Source organism: Dermacentor silvarum, chromosome 4 (assembly GCF_013339745.2).
Source record: "Dermacentor silvarum isolate Dsil-2018 chromosome 4, BIME_Dsil_1.4, whole genome shotgun sequence".
Taxonomy (NCBI): Eukaryota; Metazoa; Arthropoda; class Arachnida; order Ixodida; family Ixodidae; genus Dermacentor; species Dermacentor silvarum.
In genome coordinates this window covers 53,936,032-53,953,146 of record NC_051157.2, presented here as the reverse complement: position 1 = coordinate 53,953,146, position 17,115 = coordinate 53,936,032, and the positions used below count along the sequence as shown (strand labels likewise).

At 45.6% G+C, this 17,115-nt stretch overlaps 2 protein-coding genes across 2 annotated transcripts in view; both read right to left on the bottom strand.

Moving 5' to 3' along the window:
* Window positions 1–17,115, bottom strand: part of LOC119450054 (elongation of very long chain fatty acids protein AAEL008004) — a 391,994-nt gene that overhangs the window by 187,056 nt on the left and 187,823 nt on the right. The window lies entirely within an intron of this gene.
* Window positions 4,630–5,891, bottom strand: LOC119448112 (elongation of very long chain fatty acids protein AAEL008004). Its single transcript, XM_037711584.2, has one exon. The coding sequence runs from the start codon at window positions 5,555–5,557 to the stop codon at window positions 4,715–4,717; it is 843 nt and encodes a 280-aa protein (XP_037567512.1). The 5' UTR covers window positions 5,558–5,891; the 3' UTR covers window positions 4,630–4,714.

Sequence of the window (17,115 nt, the reverse complement as noted above, 5' to 3'; positions counted from 1 at the left end):
CTTGCGCTGGTCTTTTACTCGTGCGAATTCCGAAGTTGTAGCTCACGTTAAGAAATCATGATCGGTCGTCGTCATTATTTAGCTTCAAAAGAAACAAGATTATCTCTTTGAGTTTACTTTCACTTACAGCGATCATTTAGACGCAGCTTGAATGCTGTTTTATATGTGGACTATGAATTATGACTTCCTATTTAAACATTATAAAATTGTGTGGATATAGTCGTATTTTTAGTTCCAGATCTCATAATCCTACCGCACACAGTCGTGCGATATCGAATGCGCGAGACGAGAGCAGTCCAAGCTATGTCTTTATCAAATTAAACGATTTGACATTTCTCCGCCTTGCAGCATTAAATGATTAGAAATATACATTCTGAAAAACAAATGGTGAAAGATTCCTCGGAGTTGAGAAGAATCGCGAATTTAGAATTCCCTTCCGTTGGAAGGGTAAGAAAATCAACATTGATTTTCTAAGGAAGAAAAACACGAATATGTTAACCTGTACTAGCTAACTTGCCTAACACGTCCTCGTGACATGCGATTGGATCGAAAAAAACAAAAACAATGGGGTTTTACGTGCCAAAACCAATATCTGATTATGAGGCACGCCGTAGTAGGGGACTCCGGAATAATTTGGACCGCCTGGGGTTCTTGAACGCGCACTTAAATATAAGTACACGGGTGTTTTCGCATTTCGCCCCCATCGAAACGCGGCAAACGTGGGCGGTATTCGATCCTGCGAGCTCGTGCTTAGCATATATAGCAGCCCAACACCATAGCCACTAAGAAACCCCGGCTGGTCGGGTTAGATTGAGAAGCGGGATGTTTGGTTTGGAGATACGCCAAAAAAAAAAAAAAACGAATGGTACAAAGGTTTGTATCGGATCAAAAATCTGTTTACTTGTGGGACTCCCAACTGTGGCTAATTAGGCGCGTCACCTTTTATATTCCTGGTGCGAGGTGTACCGCATAAAAATAACGAACTATGATCGGGGTCGAATGCCAGCGTCGCCTGCAAATCACGGACATTCGTGACCTTAACGCAACGCACCGCACGGAGATCCTCTGTGTTTCCTATTCGCTGAGAAACAGCGAGACGGCACAACGAAAAACATTGATTTGTCAGTAAGATTGCGTCCCTCGTTCAGCGAACTCGGCGGTAAACAGGCATGTAGACCTTGACGGCGTCGATAGAGCAGTGTGACAGGTTTTGAGAAGCTCGAAACGTTCGGCATCAGGAGCGCGGTTTGTAAAGCATTCATCTTGCTACTTTGTGTCGTTTCGCGTTCATGCAAAAGTCAGCTCCGGCATATATCTCGACTCTATAGTGGCACGCCGCTCTTCCCACGTCTACGCCACTCACACGGGTCACTACTAACAAAATATTTTAACAATAAGTTAAAGTGGGAACACAGAACGTCTCGTGAGTTAAAGGCGATTTTTCTCTCGAGTTTAAGGGGAAATGGCGCGCTGACTACGTAAAGAGATAAATGACCGTCTGTTTTCATCCTGACGTTCTCGTTGTATCTTCATGACAAGCCCTTAAACGAAGTTGTCCTCCACCTGGTTATAAAACGATGCTATAGTGAGGTGGTTGGAAACTTCTCTACAGGGGAGCACACCCCTAATTTTTCTACTTCCACCCATGGCCTGGAACCAAACCCGAAGCTAGAACAGCACGCGAACCGGAATTTTTTCGCCGGAACTGAGCCAGTGAGTCCACCCCCCCCCCCCCCTCCCTCACCCCCTTCAGAAGAAAATAAATAAAGTTGTGAACGCTTCCGACTGACACAGTTCAAGCATGGAGTCAATCTATGTCGCTATTCTCATTTATACTAAACTAGGTGAAATTAGCCTCTACCACTAAGTTGCGATGTCGTTGCGTCGTACATTCACTGCCTCACAACCTCGCTTCCCATGCAAAATCTGTTCGCGTGTGTATAAGAGAGAGAGAGAGAGAGAGAAAAAAAATTAATGAAAAGAAAGTTACTTTGCGCTGGCGGAAGGGGAACAAGGAAAGAAAGAAATATCCTAGAGTCCAGGCACGTACTTCTAATAAATTCAAGTAAGGCCGTAAGGCCCAGGTTATCTGAAAAGTATATTTTTGCCAAGTTTACGTTACGCCAGGCCCCAAATATAGCGTTCTCTGACAACGGTTGTCTGTCGAGACGGGCAAGAACATCTGTTAACATCTGCCGATCTTCCATGTAACGAAGGAAGACACACACAGCCCATGCTGTGTAGATGCATGCACGCGGCAGAGCTCACAGTGTGGAGACTGAGTTCAGTAAGTGCACTTAACGATGTGTAAACACTTGTGCAGAAGACCGGAACCACTGCGCTTAATTATTGGTGGTAGCCTAAATGTTAACCTATTTAGGGTGCAGTCTCTGGAGAAATCTGTGGCGATTTACGGGTTGGCCCCGAGCTATTTTGTGTCGCTTTTCATATAAGAGTTGGGCGAAGGCGGTTCGCGTCCGCTCTCGAAAACTGGATCGTAAGCAGTGGCTCTAAGTGTTCGAGAGCCTTCTTCGCTTCGGCATCGGCCAGTTCATTGTCGCGTAGAACACAGTGACCGGGAATCCACTAATATATAAATAGGTGCCCGTTCTCTTCTGCTAGAGCATGTAGCTCTGCAGTGTGAACAGACATCACTCTGTAGGGGCTTTCTTTCATTAAGCCCATAACTAGCTGGATAGCCAATTTTGCATCACTTGAGGTGGTAGCCGTGAAATATAGGTAACTGCCTCTCCGACTGTCACTATAGTTCCGGGTATGATGACGTTGTCTTGCTACGTAGATTAAAACGTCTAATTTGCGTGCCAACATCTTTGTTAAAATGTCATCACGTCAATAGATACATTAGACATGTGTTTACCCAGATAAGAATGACTTATGAGCCTGTTGAGAAAGAAAGTTCTATTTCATCAGTCGTTTCTCACAACTACTAGCTTGCTTTGGCCAGCAGAAGAACTAGCAGAATGCAAGGCAGAGAGACTGAATGATGCCACTGAACATACATACGGACATATCAACCGAAACGGTCGCCGCTTCTGTGCAGAACTGAAGCGGCATCATGTTTTGTTCTCAAATCAGTCTCCGTGTGCGTAGAGCGAAGTGTAAAGTACCGCACATTGTTTTAAATGTATACAATTATGGTGTAATAATGGCCAACTAATATTATAGTGTTTTGCAATAATCGAGACAACAAATTCTTACATAGGCTGCCTAAACGTGAGGCATTCATATTGAATGGCTGGTAGTTATCGAGCGAAGTTATCTGTCCATTGCGTTCAGTCAGGAACTGGTGCCTCTGCGCAGCAAACGCTGATCTCCTGCAGTGGAATCATTCGGAACAGTCCTGCATTTGAGGCATCGTTCTCTCTTCCTCGATAGTCCAATAGATGTGGTTATCCCTAATATTCGAAAGAGACGAATATTATACAATTTCGAATAATGAATTATCGAATCGAATCCCAATGAAATAGCGAAGACTATTCGATTCCCGATCGACACTTCGAATATTCGCACACACCTAGTTTTGCCTTGAGCGAGTGAAAAGCAAAACTTGCCATGTCGTTATTTTTCAGGTTCTTTTATAATTTTTTTTCAAGAGCAATGTGCTTTGAGATTTTTGATATGGGTTGGTAACTGCATAAGAACGCTGGAAATGGTGAAGGTTCGGTTGACGCGCCCAATGGCACCGCACCAAGTGCCGCACAGACTGTAGTGGGGCCGGTAATTAAATTCTTTTCTAGTGTAAAGCCTTTGCAATGCTCCGCAGAATGTAACATTAAATTTAGCTGCTTGATATTCGTGTAGAAACATCGGTTACTGTGGTCGTTAGCCTGTGCGTGTGCAGCGTGCCTACCAGCAACCTGGGAGGCCGAGGGTCAAGTGCACTGTGCCGAACCGGTTCTATGTTTCGTACCGTGATAGCTGTTTATTTATCCGAAGCGGAACGAAATCGGAGCAGGTTCAATGCAATGTAATCTTTTTTTTTTCTTTCTCGTTTCGGCACCCTGCTTCCGCCACGTTGATTTTCACACAACTCATACATTATTAAAATGTAAATGCGCAATCTGACCACGACGTGAGATTGGTTTAACACGAACATAAGCACATGAGTTTTGTTAATATGCTGAACCGATACGGTTTTATAACTATACTGACGGTAACTTGATTATCAATAGTAAGTTTTCGTGTTAGAATATAAATAAATATATTGCTCAATGATATCGATCAGTCAACAAAGAACTGACAGTAACGATAACTACCCACGTCTCACATCATCGTTAGCAGTGAGTTAGATCATCTTAAGGTAATCTTATGAGTGCCTCGGGAAATGCTGCGACATTAGTTAACTTAGGTAGCCGTGATAGCTACAATAACTTAATTCTGTTCAGCGCAAGCACGGAATCTCTTGCAACGGTGAGATTCCATGCTGTCAATACCATCAGGTTAAACATGAAAGAATAGTTAAGTGTAAAAAAATCATGCAGCATATGTAGCGTAGTATTATTTCTGAAGAATATGCCGCTCCCCTACTCGTAGTATATAGATATTCGCAAAGCCAGAACACTCTTTAGTAACCACGCAACTGCAAGCGTCAGCAGAAAAAGAAATCACTTTTTGAACAAGCATTGTAAAATACATATATTCTCTAAAAGTAAACAAAAAACAAAAAAGGGGTCAAGTTTTTGTAAGAGCAGAGTCACTGAGCCTTGGTCTTCGTGGCATTATGTGCTGTCATTCTTTTCCTGTCGTTGTAGTTCTTCAAGTAAAAGTTGAGAAACATAACAAGAAAGAAGAGTCCTTGGGGCAGACCGATGTACACGTGCGCCATTGGGTATCCACAATCATAGAACAGCGGCACCAATCCGTGCCCGATCAGTACAACGAACTGGAACATCTGCAGCTGGGTGAGGTACCTCTTCCACCAGAGGTACTTGCGGGCCGCGGGACCCAGCGAGGAGAGGAAGTAGTACGAGTACATGACCACGTGCACGAAGCTGTTGAAGATCAGGGTCAAGGCGATGTGCCCGTCGGCACCGTACGCGAGCCCGTACCAGCCATTGAAGACCACCAAGACGTGGTGGACTACGTGTAGCACGGAAATGTTGGACTCCTTCTTGCGCAGCACAAAGAATGCCGTGTCCAGAAAGTCGGCCACCCTCACCCACTCGTACCACCAGCAATGCGCGAGGAAGCTCATGGTCATTTCGTCGCGCGCATCGTAGTCGATGCCCTGACACAAGAAGCTGTAGCCGCCGCCCAAGTAGCTCCTCGTCAGGTACGCCACCATGAAGTACACGTTGAGCACCACCATGGCGGCGTTGTAGATCACAATCACGGGCTTGAGGTTCTCGTACGGCTTGCGGCCCTGCATGAAGCGGGGCCCGGCCACCTTGACGACATAGACGTAAGCGCAGAGCAGCCCCACGATGAACTGCTTGTTGCCCACCAGGGTCCAGCCCTCGGTGCGGGGGTCCCGCCGCAGGAACACAGTCGCCGCCGTCGAATCCAAGGCGACGGCCGCCGTGCCCGAGTTCTCCATCGCGTCTTCGGCTTTCGTGGGCCCGTTCTGCAACCGAACTGGACCCTCCGCTGCCCAGGAACACTGTGACCTTGATTCGCAAGGGAGCCCCAGTGCCCTTCCTCTGTCTGTCTGTCTCTCCCTCACACCTACCTACCTGTTTTCTTTTCGGCCGGGCCAAGGCGAGGCGCTCGTGGAGATGCCGGGTGAGGGCGAGCTTGGCGGGAAAGGGCCTGAACGGGGTATTATTTCCCACCACGCGTGCCTTGAAACCCCTCGTTCGTCCGGACAGCTAGCTCTGACGACGCTTTCTTAAATTATATATGCGAGCTTCCCCCTCACGCATCGATACAATCAAAACGCGGCACGCGAGATTGGAAGAGAAATACGCGCCGTCTTTCTTATCCCCCCCTCTCTCTTTTCTCCCTTTGTGTTCGGCGCGGTCACGTACGGACCGAGATGCGCTAGAAACGCTCGTCCTCCTCGCGCCGTTTCTTAATGTCGCGACGGGAGAGGGAAGCGCACGCTGAAACAGGTACGCGAGAAAGAAAAGACTCAATCCGCCGGCACGGTAACGACCGCTAGCGGTGTTCCCGAGTGACGTAATGGCCGGAGGTTGTTGCCCGGAGCCACCGTTGACCGAGCGGGCTGGCGAGTGCGACAGAACGGCACTGCGCGCCCGTTAATCGTGTTGCGGGCTCACGGCGCTCCGGTGCCTTCGTTCTATTCCGAGCGCTTTGCTGCAACGCAAAGGACCGCCCGCGTGTAGTTTTCATTTTCTTCTTCGGGAGCATACAGACAAAGTTGGCGTTCCTTCTATCGCTTTCTGTGGAGCAGAACTTGTTACTGGGCGAGTTGGTTGAGATGTGAGGAATACATTGTTGCGCTAAACAGGAAACAAAGACTTACAAAGAAAAGTAGGAAACGATAGGTCGAGATCGTTTCGATCGGTTGATAGATCGTTTCCTACATTTCTAAGTCATTGTTTCCTGTTATCGCAACAATGTATTCCTCAGCTTTCTGTAGAGGCGTGCCAATATTCAAATTTTTAAACATCAATCGACTGCTTTTGTTTCGACTCTATCCTATTCGAGACATGTATGCTCCAAATCTTCGATTATTCCATTGTGACCGAATATACGGCGCTACAGCGATTATATGGATGTGCCTGCTATAGAAAAGGACCGCCTCCATACAGCTTATACCGGCCGCATACAGTGACCGTTATGAGCCAAACAGTATTTTTTTTTAATTTCGTTTACAAGCTCTGTAGTCGAAGGGACTTGCAAATGGCGTTGCGTGTGCTGATGAAAAAAAAATCGCATCTTTCTTGCTACCTGCTGCATTTATTCATCATCAGCGTGTTTCTTTTTGCGCTTTTAGAAGCAGGAAGACATTTGGCATTTATTTGACTCTCAAAACGCATATTTTTCTAATATTCGTATTCAATTTGAAAATTACACTATTGCTTTACCACCCCTAGTTTTTCTGATTTTTTTACCTGGCCATCCCCTTTTTCCGTTTCTTTTTCTCTCACGTGAGGGAAGAGAGCGGGGCGATAAGAGAAAGGCAGGAAGGTTAACCAGGTAGCCTAACCTGTTGACTAATCATGTTAACCAGCCCGGTTGGCTACCCTGCACTGGTGAAGGAGGAGGGAATGATAAGAGGAGAGAGTAGAGAAAAGTTCACAGTATGCACCCACACACATGCACGAGCGTTTATCGTTTGCGGTCACATCAGCTGGCGGACCACAAGAAGTGCCCCGGCGCATCCATGGCCTTGTATATATCGCAGAAGCACAAGACCGCGGTCCCAGGGTCTTCTGTTCTGTAAAGGGCCTGCCATCTATAGCTTTCCTAAAGCCGTCCGAAGGGCATGACTCTGATCTTTATCTGACGGGCAATCACATAACTAGTGTTTTATAGTTCCTTCTTTTGTTTATACAGGCACATTATTACTGCAAGCCCACGTACCGGAAATAATGCTAGAAAGCATTTCATGTCAAGAACGATAAGTATAACGTGATGGTTCGCCACTATATACGACTGATCAAAGCTATTTAAGGCAACTCTGTAAAATCGGACGATGCGTGCTCGTAATTCAACTAGCTGTTAGCACGAGGTCGCGGGATCAAGTCCCGGCCGCGACGGCCGTATACTTCAATGGGGGCGAAATCCAAAAAACGCCCGTCTCCCGCGCGTTGGGGACACGTTCATATCGTGGTTTTCGCACGTAAAAAAACTCAGAATTTTTTTTAACCTATTGTTGGGCCCACCTTACTAGGCGAAGTTTCTTTCTTTCTTTTTTTATTTATTTTTTAATTTTTTGCAAGCCCACTCTGCCTTGGCTGAGCGTGGTTGCTCCTGTCTTGTGAAATGATGATAGTGATCTATAGAAGGAAATGACACTTAATTCTGCAACCTTGTAGAATAACAGTCTCCGTCAGGTCACATAGCAGGTTCGAGAGCACATGCGCACGAGAGCAAGTGCCACTTTTCATTAGGCCACAGACGAATGAATGAAACGGACCAATGACAGTCAGCTTTACCACAGCCTTTCGCATCGCACTCCTCTCTTCGTGCACCTCGCCTCACCGTTCTTCCCCTCGACAAGCATCAAGCATAGCATTCGTCGTCGCGACATCATCGCGTCGGAGTCTCACCGTGTGTATTCGCGTGAACTGCTCTTGGCATTTCGGCGCATAACTTGCGAACGGTGCAACGCATAAAACAGAAACATTGCATGGCATCACAACTTGCGTAGAACATGGCAATAAAGACAACAGTACGCATCGCGTTCAGTCAACCGCTGCACAAAAGCTTTGCTTCACATAGATTCCAGCTTGTGCGCTGGATCCGCATCATGTTTTTTTTTTTTTTCATCAGATCAAACGCAATAGACGTTCAGAACGTTTAGGTCTGTACAGATTATGGGGAAGCAAAATATTAAGACTGCAGATTAGACTGGTTGGATTGTATTCACGGTAACGAACCAAACGCAGCGCTAAAATAGGGGACAAAGTGTCGTGCACTTCTTTCTTCGCTCCTTGACTGATCACCGAGTTTTGTCTGTTACCATGAAGTAAAATACATTTATACGCGTGGAATATTAAAAAAAAATAATAACGAGCAAGTGATGACTTGCGCGAAGTCTACGGGTATATAGTAGGAGACCACTGAGCATAACTCTTAAACCTGCGTGTCCATCATATATACCCGATAGGTAAAGCCTAGTACTTTCTGCGCGGAGTTTCGAATGCCGTGCGGTACGTGTGACCTGACACTGTATTCTGTAATGATTCATTTCATTTTCAACTCTTCACATTTTCTTATTAGCTCTGACAGGCCGCGGTATACCTATGGCGGTCTGCTGCTGATCGTGAGGTCTAGGGTTTGATTCAAGGTCACGGCGATCGCACACTTCGATGGAGGTGAATTATGCAAAAAACGCTCGTGTGCTTTGAGTTATATTCACATTAAATAACCTCGAGTGGTCAAAATTAATCCAGAGCGCTCCACTACGGCGTCTTTCAAGCCCCGCCAGTGCTGCTTTGGGCCATTATACCCCAGGATCCGGTTATTCCATCAAACAAGCTTTGACGCCGCCGTTACAGCCGAAATCGGCCACTCGGCGTGACTGATTTTAAGGAAACGCGAATTGAATATTGAATAGATAGTTACAAAACACAGCGTAAGTTATTTCTGCGTATTGGGTCACAGGCTACTCGGACCCACATACCGTGATACTGCCTTCATCCGCAGGCTCCTTCTTCAATCTCCGCCATCCTATAACCCCCCATCCGCAAACTAACAAACGGTCTGTCTGTCTGTCTGTCTGTCTGTCTGTCTGTCTGTCTGTCTGTCTGTCTCTATATCTATCTATCTATCTATCTATCTATCTATCTATCTATCTATCTATCTATCTATCTATCTATCTGCTTGGCTGAATCTTGCTATATCACTACAGGCTCAGTAGTATCTGGCCGCCTTTATCGCTTCAGCGATGACGACGCGGTGCCAGGCGGGACCCGGCACTGAGGCGCCCCTTCCGCACTGCTACTTCTTAATAAATTGTCTCTCTCTCTGTTCTTACTTGATTTTTGTAGCGTTAGCTACACTGGCCTAGCCAAGCCCGTTTCGCGCGGCACATCAAGAGCCGTGCTGCGCATGCGCAAGGATCAGTGATGTCACACGGCTTGCGCACCGGAGCCACCGGAGCCGGCACCTCTCGCGCACTCCGCCGCCGCCGCGCGCGACTCACCGCCGCCGGTCTGCGCATTCCAGAGGAGTGACGTCGTAGCCGTGGTTGACGCACTGGCGCCGGCGCGCGCTCGCTGTGCAGTTGCCGTCTGACACTGCGCTGGAGCCGCTGCGCTTCTGACTGGCGTTTGCCAGTGTGGTATAGCCATGGAGCAAATGCTGCTCAACAGCGCAGAAGAACGGAGAAGCTTGACCCATAAGAAAAATCTTATCTTAAGAATAATCTTAAGAATAAGCTAAGAATAATCAGCTGAACCTTTGCTAACGCTACGTATATCCTGGCATAGCCGAGCTAAGCCACTGCAACTTTTTTCTCACGTAGTTCTTGCGTTACGTTTGTCAACCTGGAAAGTCGCGAGAATGACTTTTCCCGTACGACAGAATACATTCATTGAAATTCATGACGTCACGCAGACGTACGAGCGCTTAGTTTACAGCGCGTTGTTCAAGCAAGGAAAGTTTTCACATGTAATATACCTTTTTTCCGCTAAATGAATGAAAGTATAGAGTTCTGAAAAAAAAAACTGCTGATTCATTGTTGCTCTTTGGTGCCCTTTTAAGCAGCACCCAGAACCAACGTTACTAGACTAGCAACGTCGCCCAGAACAGCAGTAGCTGGGGTGACGATGACAATGACGCGATTGCTGGCAAGTTACGTACCCACCGTGGTTGCTCAGTGGCTATGGTGTTGGGCTGCTGAGCACGAGGTCGCGGGATCAAATCCCGGCCACGGCGGCCGCATTTCGATGGGGGCGAAATGCGAAAACACCCGTGTACTCAGATTTAGGTGCACGTTAAAGAACCCCAGGTGGTCCAAATTTCCTGAGTCCCCACTACGGCGTGCCTCATAATCAGATCGTAGTTTTGGCACGTAAAACGCCATAATTTAATTTTTAAATAATTAAGTTACGTGGTGCTGCGGACTCTTCAAGTCACCTACTGGTAGCTTCTTTTTCTCGGTTATCCTCCATCTGTAATGTACATGGTGGAAAACAAAGATTTCACTTTGATTTGACTTATTACCTGAACGTTCATCTACCCGATTCTTGGCCCATCCCCCATTGTAGGTACGTGTCACACTTAAAGGCACATCATCATCATCATCATCATCATCATGACCTGAACTGAGATCAAAGTCAGCGTAGAAACCTGCGACTTCTACTTTCAGCCTGCGGCATATAGTATATGAGTACGACGTACACGGTCTGACACATCACCAGCGCCACGCTATTTCGAGCCATGAAAGAACCCACGACCACGACGACTGCTACAAATTATAAACTTTCCTTGTCGGCCTTTTGAACTGCATATTCGCGGTCTGCACAAATGGAGCCCCGTGGCGTCATCATTATTGGCACGCTAGTCTCCGTTACAAGTGTCGGTATGGCCGCCACCGACTGCCGTACATATAAACCATTCAGCGCGTGCAGGGTTACCATTTCCGCTTATTATAAACGCACTTGGGCATGTAGTTGCCACTGAGTAGCTTTTAGAATTCGACGGTATAGTTCTCGTGGTGTTTTTGGGCTTTTTAAAATTCGTGTTTATCTCTTGCACACAAAAGCTTGCAGGACGCTTAATCTTCGCCTTCAAGAGTGGAACACGATAGCATTCAAAGATCCCTGAATGCTTCCCACGCTTCCCGGCAACTACATCTTGATTACCGGGAAACGTTGGTTGCGAACGCTGTGCACGAAGGCGAGCTTTCTGGTAGAAACGCGGCCTCTTACGTGGGCCAATCCCGGAGGTCGTGCACAGCCGTGCCAAAAAAATTGCAACATTTTCATGTTTCTGTTATTGTTTCGCACTTTTAATATTTCAATCTGTGAAGATTTAGCATAAAAGGCATGCGCTTTGGGTGTTTTGTTTCATGACATTTGTTTGTGGGCTGTCATTCTCAAACTTCCGAGGAATAACTTTGTCAAGAATGTAAGACAAGGTATGAGCAACTTTAGTGATAGAATGATGTGGAAATGTAACCCGCATGCCATACGAGGTCTGTTAGAAAAGTATCCAACCTTATTTTTTTTTTTTTTTTGCGAACACCTGATGGATATGAAACAAGCACGCTTGCATCAGCCGACCTTGAACCTTCATGCGCCTGCGCGAATTTTTCTCCCGCCTGCCGATAGCGTCAGTCGCTGGGACGCAGCGTTTGAGTGAGGTAGTGCGCAGTGCTCTCGTCTGGTTTTTTTTTTTTTTTTTTTTTTTTTTGCAAGGGAAATGACAGAGGGACTGGAGCAGCGCTACTGCATCAAATTTTGCCATAATCTGGGCGACAGCCAAGTGGAAACCATTCGGAAGATTCAGATGGCTTTCGGTGACGATGCTATGAGCAGCACACAGATTAAGGAGCGGTACAACCGGTTTAAAGACAGCCGCACATCGGTAGAGAGCGAGCCACTCTTCGGTCGGCCATCATTCAGCATGCAGAAATGACCAGGTCATTGCCGAAGTGAATGCTGTGGTGATGCGGGACCATCGTGTGACTATCCAGAAATTGCGGAAGAGGTTGGCATCAGCACTTTTTCTGCACATTCCATTATGACCGAAGATTTGACCACGAAGAGAATTTCAGCGAAAGTCGTGCCGAAGCTACTCACGGTGGGGCAAAAGCAACTTCGTGTTGAAGTCTCACAGGACATGCTGTATTCCATAAGCAGTGACCCGACTTCATGAACACAATAATCACTGGTGAAGAGTCTTGGATGTACGGGTACGACCCGGAAATCAAATCCCAGTCGTCACAGTGGAAGCATTCCACGTCACCAAGACCAAAGAAGGCCCGCTAAGTGCGCAGTAACGTCAAAGTGAGGCTGACTGTTTTGACTGCTGCGGTGTGGTACACCACGAGTACACGCCACAGGGTCAAACAATCACCAAAGAGTACTGCAGGGATGTACTCTGTCGCCTACGTGATGCTGTGCGACGCAAGATACCGGAGTTGCAGTCAACAGTAAATTGGCGCATCTATCACGACAATGCTCCTGAACATTCCTCGCAATTGATTCAGACTTTTTTGGTGGAAAACCAGACTCCTATAGTTCAACAGGCTCCTTACTCTCCTGATATGGCCCCCTGCGACTTCTGACTGTTTCCCAAAATCAAGAGGCCATTGAAAGGAGCACGATTTCAGACAAGATAGGACATTATGACTGCAACGACAGCCGAGCTAAACTCCATTCCGTAAGAGGCCTTCTCGGAATGCTTCCAACAATGGCAGCACCGCTGGGGGAAGTGTGTGGAGTTCCAAGGAGACTACATTGAGGTTGATTAGGTTTCCTACGCTCAAGTTATGCCAGTTGTTTTTTTTTTCTTCGTGCAAAGGTCGGATCCTTTATAACAGACCTCGTATATAGATAGCAAGGCGTGGCATATACATATACCTAAACCTATACGGAAAGTTTCGTTCACGGAGTACTCCGCCGATGCCGACACCGACAGCGAATTTTCTGCGACACGGAGCACTTAAAACGCTATCGCGTTAGAATTGTGGTCATTCGACCGGTGCGCGATTCCTATCTTTATGAGTGTTTTCACATCATATTTTTCTTAAGGTGGCACGAAATGGTAGATGTATGCGCAACTCTCGTCGAACATGAGAGAAACAACCTATAGAATACTATCATCATTGCTTAACTCGACTCTAACGTATGTCACCCTGTCGTATACAGCGATGTAACCAATGACGACAAGTGCCCTGATCATTTTTCCTCAATGCTCACGCGATATTTTACGGCCCCGTCCGAAACCTTTATGAAACTTTTGTCGTGCAAAGCGATTTTATATTTATTTAATATAATTCTGGGCGGTTTATTCTCGTGTTTCTTCTAGATTTCTTCGATGATATTTCATGCTGCGTAACGCCAGAGATGCGTTGCTGCGCTTCTTAAGGTTTAGCTTTAAGCTACGTCATCGCTTTTCGCTGCCCCGACGATGAATCCATCAGCGCGGGCGAGCGCGCTTTGAACTTTTCTCCCTCTTCTCATCTTTTTTATACATTTTTCCTCCTTCTCCTGTGCAGAGCAGCCATCCGGACTCAGCCTGGTTCACCTCTCTGTCTTTCCCCTCTATCAATTCTCTCTCTCTTAACAAGTGACGCCTCTTATTCTGGAATGTTTTGGGAGTTGTTGGCTTGAATTCATCTGGTCACCCTTGTCTCGGTGCACCAAACACTAATACTGTGAGCTTGGTTGCCGATTGTCTTGTCATGTGTGTAGCGCGATGCACCTGGCACTCATAGGTCATACATATGACGCTGTCTTAGTTACACGTGTTTTTTTACGTCTGGCGTTAAAGTCCCGAATAAGAAGGCAAATGAACTAATCCATCCGCTCTTTCTTTCTCTCTCTCTCTCTCTCTCTCCCTCTTAGGTAATTTCAATCCCTCATCCCTTTCCCCATGCAGAGTGCAGCTTGTAGGTGATTATACACAGGCCGGCAGAGATATCAGCGTTTCTTCAATGGGCATTTTCTCGCTCTGTCCTGCTGCGCTTCCTTGACGCCTTGCGCTCGCGCGAAGTGTACAGCGCATGCAGATGCGGTGACGCGTCAAAGCGCAGTCTTTGACTCGGAACAAGAGGAGCGCCAGCGTAGACGCACGGCAGCGCATCGTTCGAAGCGGGCACGTCCGAGCTACGAGGGAGAGAGAGAGATTGATTGTGGAGAGGAAGATGCGCTATTTTCGGCAGCCATTTAGGAAGCACGTCTCAGTCAACGCCTCCGCCGAGGGAAGATGAGTAAATCGGTTACGGCAAACCAGCTGAAGCAGGGAATTGCTAGTTGCTCTCGATGTGCTAGGTTGCACTCTTATGAAAGAAGTTGAGTTTAGGCAACTGTCTTCGCAGATAATAATAATGTTAATAATATTTGGTTGCGCCGTAACAATATCAACTTATCTGTTCGGAGTATTCGAACCCTTCTTAACGCCGGAGAGAAAGGCGGAGACCTTAAAGATAAAAAGAAAGTTTAGCACTCCGACAGCCCTGGCGTGCTGTATTGCAGGTATAATAAATGATAAAGGATGAAGGAGCCTGAAAGAAAAGGAAAAAGAAAGCGCGCATATTTACAACGCACGCGAAACGCACGGCAGCACGTGAACTCAAGTCATAGATTCTCGTTGCATGAGACCTCGCAGGAATGCGTGATGCGCCTTAGTTGTAGCATGCCCCGATGCAGTATCTCTATGTCTTCCTATTTTCCTTACTTAATAAACACCTGTACGGTGACTTTACGGCGCGTTCTCCATATTATACTTCTGTTATTTGGTATATTTTCCATGGCAGCGCGACACTTAAGGCGTTACACGTATACTGAAAAGTGAGGCAGTTACGATGCCTACTTCCTCTTAGTTTCCTCTTTTCCATTCGTATTAGCTATATATTCTCGGGAAGCAGAATATTCTCATCTAAGTGGCATCCTACTTCTGAGACTATCAATGAATATTTTGCATCTGTGTTCACAGAAGATAACGATATTTTGCCGAGTATTGAATCTGACGTTGCTGACGTTGCTGACGTTGCTGACGTTGCTGACGTTGCTGACGTTGAAATTTCTGAACAAGGTATATATGCTCAACCTGCTGCTTCATTTGAACATAAAGAAAATCCCTGGACCCGATGATATCCCTAACGAGTTTCTTTATCGATACGCCGAATGGAATTCTAAATGTCTTGCGTAAATTTTTCGGTCTTCACTTCATAGCGGTTTTTTACCAAAGGTGTGGAAGCAAGCTGAAGTGATTCCTATTCTCAATAGCGGCAGTGCTGACAATTTCGCAAATTATCGCCCTGGATCAATTACTAGTACCTGTTCAAAGCTGCTTGAACATATTATCTCGAAACATCTCTTAAATTATATAAATGAATATAAGTCATTATCTAACCGCCAACATGGCTTTCGTCAAGGCCTATCCACAACATCTCAGCTCATCGAATTAGCCCATGATCTTTCAGAAACTATTAACTCTCGGGGACAGACGGATATGATCTTCATGGACTTCGCGAAGGCATTTGATCTCACCGTAAACTGCTAAGAAAAATTGATGTTAATTTCAAAAATGCTACTATTACAAAATGGTTATCATGCTATTTTCTTTCTCGCGAGAATTACGTCTAAATTAGTGATACAAGGTCTCAGATTTCATTTGTTAAGTCGGGAGTACCTCAAGGCAGTGTTTTTGGACCCCATTTATTCCTATTATTTATCAATGACCTCCCAAATGAAATAGGCGTTTCCATCAGGCTATTTGCACATGATTGCTTTATATATAATAAAATAGAAACAGTAGGCGACCAGGATAAATTACATGCAAATTTAGAGAACATAAAGAAACGGTGTGATGAATGGCAAATGGTGCTAAACCCGCTAAAAACCGTGTTATGACAGTCTCTAGAAAGTTAAATTGTTTAAACTATTCTTATTTTATTAATAATCATGAACTTAAAAGAGTTGAACAGCATAAGTACCTTGGCATGATTTTCTCTAAAGTGATCTTCGCTGAAACCACCATATAGATTACGTGTGTGCCAAGGCCAACAAGTCGCTCTGGTGTCTGAGGCGTAATTTGCCATTCGCAACTCGGGAAACAAAATGTCTAGCATATAAAATACTAATTAAACCTATAATTGAATATGCAAAGATTGGGATCCTTTCACTGCTATAAATATATCAAAAAACGAGAAATACAGCGTCTGGCAGTCAGATTCACATTTAATAAATATCGGCGGACGGACTCCCCTTCTCAACTTTGCGTACTGGCAGAACTACCCACATTACAGGCTAGAACTAAATGTGAAAGACTTAAATATCTTTACCTAATAATTCATCATCATGTTCTTATTAAGTATGCAGACGTTTTTGAAATTTCCAGTGAAACCACTAGACACCGTCATTCAATGTTTATTCGTTCTCTTGTTAATCATACCGATTGTTTTAAATATAGTTTTTTTTTCCAAGAGCTATCAAAGAATGGAACTCCCTGTCTGAAGAAGCCGTTACATCCTTATCAATTGATTTCTTCACAAAACACATAGGAGATATCCTTGTTTATAAGTAATATACTTTTCTTTGTCTCTATGTGATCTTCTGCGGTTAATGCTGTTATATGCTTACATGTCTCGTGGTGTTATTTCATTTTATTTTATTGTTCCTTCTTGTGTTACTTTTCAATGTACAAAACATCTGTTTAGCTAATATTTTTTATCCCACTCCTGTTATAGCCCTGTGTAAGGGTTGGCAGTATCAGTAAATTAAAAAAATAAATAAAAAAAATTTGCCGCGTATCTGCGTGCTTCGCTGCAAATGTCGTCGAAAGACGATA